This window comes from Penaeus japonicus, unplaced genomic scaffold, assembly GCF_977035675.1.
Source record: "Penaeus japonicus unplaced genomic scaffold, GWHDUDI00000001_assembly GWHDUDI00000027, whole genome shotgun sequence".
Classification (NCBI taxonomy): Eukaryota; Metazoa; Arthropoda; class Malacostraca; order Decapoda; family Penaeidae; genus Penaeus; species Penaeus japonicus.
Genome location: NW_028234429.1, coordinates 23,539,674 through 23,547,173, shown reverse-complemented (window position 1 = coordinate 23,547,173; position 7,500 = coordinate 23,539,674). Strand labels below are relative to the sequence as shown.

Genomic DNA, 7,500 nt, shown 5'->3' with positions numbered 1-7,500 from the left:
CACCCACCCACATATCCACCCATCTATCCAGTCACTCACTCATCCATCCATCCACTCACCCACTTATCCACCCATCTACCCAGTCATTCACTCATCCATCCATCCACCCATCCATCCACCCATCCATCCTTCCATCCATCCACCCATCCATCCATCCATCCATCCATCCATCCATCCATCCATCCAATAGAAACCGGAGAAGACGCGCCGCTGTAACGCCTCATAATCCCGTTGCCAGAGCATCGCCCTTACGTCACCGCTCTCTTTTATTTACCACTTGTCGTCACCAAATCAATTCCCGGTTGCATGAGTTACTTGGCGCCATAGAAACCGCGCAGGGCAAAGGGAGTCGTTGTCTAATCCCCGGAAACTCGCACACATACACACGAGATTAAGTTGGGGAATGCGCAAACATGGCAAGGGTATGGAGGAGGGGCTGTGGTAACACGGGATTCCATTGCGTTTTAGGTTTGATTTACATATTATATAGAAATTCAAGGAAATTATTTAAAACCAAGCAGGATAAGGGTTATAGTGATGAATATTTATCAATTATCTTTAAAGGGAATGATCTAAAAGTATGCAACCATTTAGGTGAATGGTCTAAAAGCATAGAGATTATAGTGATAGATATTTACTAATCATCTTCTTGCAAGGGATTGGCCTAAAAGCACGCAACACAGATATTATAGTGATGGATACATACTAACCATCTAAGATATACACTAACCATCTTTCAAGGAAATGATCTAAGAACATGCACCATAAAGATAAAGATAATGTCTCTTCTCTCAGTCAGTCCTGGAGGCAGACAGACCACAGAGAGGATTACGTTGTGGAATATAGCTTATGGTTGATGGGACGAGCTTGGATTCTCTGAGGATGACAAGGCTTTAGATGGGGTGGAGGAAGCGATTTTCCGGGAGTGCAGGACTTGTTGCCCGTAGGCTCAGACAGGTCGGGAAGCACAATCGCAGGTCGCTATACCTTTTGACCCGAGCACTTGTCCAGTTACGACATTTATAGATGAAGCCCAAAAACAGGTTTGGATTTATTGCAAAACCCGAGGGGGCTGAGGACACCCCACAGCTGCAGGGTCGCCGTGGTTTGTATTCCACGAGTGAAGGCCTCCACGTGAGTCAATTTCGCAGTCCTGTTTATTTACTTCCCTCTTCCCTCCCCCTCCTTCTCCTTCCCTTCTCCTCCCTCTCTCTTCCCATCCTACTCCCTTTCTCCCTTCACACCCTTCATCCTCCTTTCTCCTCCCTCCTCCTTTCCCACCCTACTTCCTCCCTTATTCTCCCCTTCTACCCTCCCATCCTTCTTCCTCCCTTCTCCCTTCCCATCCTGCCTCCTCCCTCCCTCCCTCACTCCCTCCCCCCACCTCCCCTCCCTTTTCTCCCTCGCCGGAGCTCCTCTCCCTTTCCTCCCTCCCCTGACCTCCCGTCAAAGCCGAAGTGCATGTCGGTCTCCCTAAGTTACTTTTAATGAATTAATGACCCTTGCAGCTCGGCTCCTGACTCGGGGAAAAGTTCGGTCCACGCTCTTCCTTGTAAGGAGTTGATAGTTCCTCCGAAAAACATGATCTCTAAACACCGGTTGGAAAATGAAGGTGAAAACGAGTCAAAGGGAAGTTTCTGTAGAGAGGGATTTCTTATAAGGATTTTTTTTTTTTTTTTTTTTTTTTTTTTGACAGGGAATGAGTGAAAGAAATTATAATTTCTGCCGTTTCCTCATAGCACAAAAGGAATAACTACTCTGCGGAGGGGGGGGGGGACACACACCTGGGATTATTTTTTCCCCTCTTTCATATCAAGTCGATTCAGTAATCTCTCCATACTCTAGCGACATTACTGTTGTTGTTTTTTCTATGTGTATTTTCTACCTGCCTTATATTCGTATTGACATTAATCTATGAATTATTTTCTACAGCAATTTGTGCTTTAACATATTTTCACGGTTGGAGAGCCTTTTTAGTTCTTCTAATTCAGTCTGTTTTGTTATTTTTATTATTGTTGTTGTTGGAGGCTGTTCTTTTTGTCATCAACATCATCATCATCTATATCTATCTCTATCTCTTTATCTCTGTATACATATGTCTGTTTCGCCATTGTTCCTGCTGATACACAACCTTGCTTGCTATACCCTCGACATCTCCCTATTCCTCGCACGTCTACATATGGATGTGCAGGCGCATGCATGCATTTGCTTGCGTGCATGATTCTCTCTCTCTCTCTCTCTCTCTCTCTCTCTCTCTCTCTCTCTCTCTCTCTCTCTCTCTCTCTCTCTCTCTCTCTCTCTCACTCTCACTCTATTCTCTCTCCTATCTCTCCTCTCTCTCTCCTTTCTCTTTTCTCTCTCTCTCCCCTCTCCCTTCTCTCTCTCTCTTTCTCTTTTTCTCTCTCTCTCTCCTCTTCTCCTTCTCTCTCTCTCCTCTCTCCCCTCTCCTCCTCTCTCTCTCTCTCTTCTCCTCTCCTCTCTCCTCTTCTCTCTCTCTCCTTTCTCTTTCCTCTCTCTCTCTCCTCCTTCTCCTCTCTCTCTCTCTTCTCCTTCTCCTCTCTCTCCCTCCTCTCTCTCTCTCTCTCTCTCCGCCCCCTCCCTTCTCTCTCTCTCTCTCTCTCTCTCTCTCTCTCTCTCTCTCTCTCTCTCTCTCTCTCTCTCTCTCTCTCTCTCTCTCTCTCTCTCTCTCTCTCTCTCTCTCTCTCTCTCTCTCTCTCTCTCTCTCTCTCTCTTTCTCTCGATATGTGTGTGTGTGTTTGTCTGTAGTACCTACATTATTTAACATGATTAACAGTGACACTACCCGACAGTCGGAGATGGATGAAGACAGAAAGGGAGAGAGAGAGAGAGAGAGAGAGAGAGAGAGAGAGAGAGAGAGAGAGAGAGAGAGAGAGAAAATCACATTCCATAACGCACACAGCAGCGTTGTACTACCAGAGCGCCCCCAGCCAGTCCTTCTTTCACATCACCTATATCCCAGCTTTTCATCACACGAGTCGCTTACTCCCTCCTCTTCTCCCTCTCTCACTCTCGTTCTTAATCTCGTTCTCTCTCACACACACATACACACACACACACACACACACACACACACACACACACACACACACACACACACACACACACACACACACACACACACACACACACCTACACCCACCTACACCCACCTACACACACCTACACCCACCTACACCCACCTACACCCACCCCCACCCACCCCACACCCACACACCCCCATTCAGCCTCCCCCACGCTGGCCACCGTCGTTTGCTAACCCATCAGCGTCCAATGGGCGTCATCACTCACCATCAACCACCATTATCCCAAAACCGCCAGTCATCAACACAGGACTCTTTATCTCACCAGCAGGCGTTGGTGTTGTCAACGGTTGGATAATATGTCCCTGTTGACCGTAAAGTTTGCTGTGACGTCATCGCCGACGCCCTTAACATGTCATAAACGACCATGTCACCCTTATACATAAAGTCTAATAGGCATGTTCCGTCTATTTTCTTCCGGCACTATCTGCTCTGTTTCTACCACCATTTCTGCCACAGTTGCATCAATTACTCTCTACCATCATAACCGGTATTTCTACCACACTCAAACCACTCCCTTCCACCATAACCGCGATTTTTATCACATTTACACCATTTATTCCCTACTACCATAGCCGATATTTCTACTACAGTCATACTACTTACTCCCTCCTACCATAACGGCTGTTTCTACTACACTCATACCACTTACTGCCATTTTTACCACTGATTCCACTCCCTCCCTCCCACCATAACCGCGATTTTTACCACACTCATGCCACTCACACCCTACTATCGAACCATATCCCGTACCCCCCATGTACCTCCAATGCCATTATCTTCGCCCTGTCTCGCTTACTCATTCATTCGCTGTACTGAGGTGTGCTAAGACCATTTCTCTATTTTCCAGGTACGTGAAACGGCAGCATTCGCAGTGTGATTAATGGCTCAGGTAAGGCTATTCGAGGGTGTACTCGCGTGCTCCGCTTCATTACGTCCACCTGTCAAGCACGCTCTTCGTGTGTGCCGTGTTCTTAGAGGCGGGGGCTTATGATTACCCATGGCGAAAGTGCTTGTAGTCTTTGGTGGTTTCATGTTGCTGAATATTTAATTAAATCTTGATGGAGATATTCCAGGCACTATTTTTTTTTTTTTTTATCTCTATTTTTTTCATTTTTTTTATTTTTTTATCTTTCTCTCTTTTCTTATTTCTGTTTCCCCTCCCGTCCGCCACGCATATCTCGTTCCTCCCAAGAGTACGAGTGTCCGTGCAGGAACATGATCTCGGAGAGTCCTTCTGAGTGCAAAGCCTACGAGAGACCGAGGGCCCTCCTGGAGCGAGACGTGTTCGCGCGCTATGCTCGAGCCGGCCTGGAGATTGGACTGCTCCTAATTACGTCGAGTATTGCCCATGCGAGGCTTGCGGTATGACCCTTATTGGCTCTTCCTGCTGAACCGTGATTGCAGGACCTTCAAGGAAACTAATTCAGGATTCTTCAGGCCACGCGCGGCGCTCGGATTTTATTCACTATCCTTTTTTATCACAGGATTCGAATACTTGCTTAGTTGGATTTCGAGTATTTATGAAGTTTTTGGTTGTATGCGGTATCTAAGTCGTATTGCGAGACCATTCGGTTTGTTGTCTTCCTCGGCGAGAGATCCGGAACCATCGCTATAGCAACTCTATTAAAGTAGACCAGACAGGGGAAGAAACGCCCTTTTCTGCGTTTTAAGGAGAGACGTATCCTTTTTCCTCTTCCTACATCATAAAAAAGTACTTTGAAGCCTTTTAACCCGACTTCTATGAGATGATCTCGAGTGCACTCTGATACTCGGGCGTCTTGGCTTTTGAATCTGGAACTTCAATATAATAACTGTAGCAGGTCTACTTTGCCATTCACATTTTCTTGGAAGTATTGACCATTCGTATAAATAGGTAAGTCTGTATTGTCTCATTCTCTCTCTCTCTCTCTCTCTCTTTCTCTATTTGTCTATTCATTTATCTCCCCGCCCCCTCTCTCTCTCTCTCTCTCTCTCTCTCTCTCTCTCTCTCTCTCTCTCTCTCTCTCTCTCTCTCTCTCTCTCTCTCTCTCTCTCTCTCTCTCTCTCTCTCTCTCTTTTATCGATTCTTACTTCTCTTCTACGATGCGCCGTCTGCCAATCGAAGCTCTCTCGTCTTCTATCCTCCTCGACCTTATACAAAGGACCCCATTGTCTCAATATACTTCGAAAGGTGATGTCGTTCTTTAGCTGTCGATATTTTCTATTGTAGCCAATTCTCTTTTGTAGTTTGAGAGTTCATGGTTTTATTGATAACTTTCCTTCTTTTTTTTCCTTTAAACTTTTCTTCTTCTCTTTTTTTCTTTTCTTTCTTATTTTCATTTGTTTTTCTTTGCTTTGATCCTTTCGTCCTGCCTTTCAATTTTCTTTTCCCTTCGTTCATTTCTTCCCCAAATGTTCTTTTCTTTTCCAATTGTATCTGTTTCCTTTTTTCCCATCCCAACCTCACTCTCTCCAAATTCCTACATTTAATCTCATCGGAAACAAAGTTAGTAGAGGAAGTTAACGTAGTTAAGGCATGCAAACGGGGTAGGCGGGACAACCCTCAAATGCAACTAGCCTTTGACTCGCCAAGCTTGAGATCGAAGCTGAAAATTACGTCTATTTTCTCTGTAGTTCCTGTTTTGGGAATTACGAAATGAGAAAGGCAACACGTCAAAGACTTTATTTGCTTTCCTAAATTCCCTTAAGCTCTAATGGATCCACAAATGCGTTATCATATGTTTATGCCCATTTTCCAATAACCTGTTGCCATAAATCCTAGGTAAGCACCATATTCCTCAGAACAGTCGAAGCCGTAGCCAATAGCAGCCAAAATATTATTGATCAATGGCTACACATTCTGTTTATTTATTTTTTGTAGTCTTTTCTTTTTGCTTTCTTTGGGATACTGCAAAATAAAAGATACACGATTCTTGCTCCTACACGTCTCGTCACTGAGTAACTGAACTTTGTGGCAACTTTGTTGAATTTAATTTGAATATTTCTGTTACAGCACGAGAACCTCCACCATTTCCTGTTAGATTTAAAGAGGTATCAAAAGTATCATTAAGTTTTGTATTCTTTGTGAAATATCCCTAACGGAATGTCGCGATGACTGTCTGCAGAATCGTTTACAATTGTCGAGTAAATGCTTCGCGTAACATCATGTCAGAATTAAGAAGCCCTTCGTGTGAGCACTTTCGGTCGACCTGAAACCGAGAATTGTTGACAGAAAGTCGACGAAATTCGCCTGGAGTTTCTTTGTGCTTAGATCTATATCACTAAAAGCTGTGATGGATTTGAATTCGTAAGAGCCTGAATAATTCAACTCAGCCGAGGAGCATCTCAGGGGCTGAGAGCACTTCCCCGCCAGCGAAGCCTCGTGGCGCACTAGAGCGTGGGTCAGCCCCCGACAGCCCCCGACAGCCCCCGACAGCCCCTCGGGGGAAAATTGGCCTGTCTCTGACGCCAAACACGTCGCAGTCGTGGGCGAGGGTAAACTTTGGGACCGGAAAATGAATCGTGTGGAATGTCAAGCGAACGGCCTTTGATGTTGTCAGGCGGAATGGACTAAGCATGGTGTGATGTCTTTGTTGTCTACTTGTGGAAATAATGGCAGTATAACTTTACATGACACTGCCTTAGGGTGGGGTTTTAGACTGTTGAGCTGTCTTTACTCTGGTCTTAAGGAAATGCGAGATGTAGTATAAAACAAGTCATAACATCCTTGAAAAAATGTTACGCCATCATAGAAAGTTTCAATATCCTTTCGATACCCTTTTCCACTTCCTCAATTTCCCTCGTGCGTATATACCGTTTCGCCGAAAGCGCCGGATACGTAACGCGTTGGCGGAGTTTGGAGATTGTGAAGTCCACGAAATAAAGGCAATCACGCCCCGCCGAGTATAGACATGATCAGCGAGGAGAACGCCAGTTGTGAATGGGTGAAAGGTGCCAATTTCGTCAAGTCAGTCAGATAACAGGCCAATAGAAAGGGGGAAATGGGTATATTTTAAAACTGGGGGAAAGCGAAGCCAGAGGACGAAGGGACCGGCAAAGAAGGGGACATTCATCGCATTCACCCGAGCAAAGACGGGGCCGGGACGTGCAATTTGGAAACATTCATGCTGAGCGGCTCGGGATTCGTTCCGGTTTCGCTCTGGTCCTCGTTGCTGCTGCTGCTGTTGTCGTTGTCGTAGTCGTTGCTTTGCTGCTGTCGTCGGATTTCCTGTTGTCTTTGTCGTCGTCGCCGTAGTTTTGCTGTTTTTTTTCGTTTTTTTGCGACAGTCCGGCTACAGTTCACGCCCCTCCTTCTCCTTCACCCCCACCCTCCAAATATCACGGCGTCCGTGCACCTCCCTCTACTTCGTTGTCCTTCACTGGCAGATAACTCCCCTCATCATGGATTCATGGATTC

The 7,500-nt window shown here is 45.7% G+C and overlaps 1 protein-coding gene across 22 annotated transcripts in view; it reads left to right on the top strand.

Annotated features, from left to right (window-relative positions):
- The window catches only part of LOC122256429 (RNA binding protein fox-1 homolog 1-like), a 375,573-nt gene that overhangs the window by 85,225 nt on the left and 282,848 nt on the right, over window positions 1-7,500 (top strand). The window contains exon 1 of one of the 22 annotated variants that reach the window (XM_086552781.1): window positions 3,947-3,993. The exons of the other annotated variants lie outside the window; for them this stretch is intronic. Coding sequence (XP_086408907.1) covers window positions 3,985-3,993 — 9 coding nt within the window. The 5' untranslated portion in view covers window positions 3,947-3,984. Of the gene's footprint in view, window positions 1-3,946; window positions 3,994-7,500 lie in introns of those variants that run through there. 22 annotated transcript variants of the gene reach the window in all.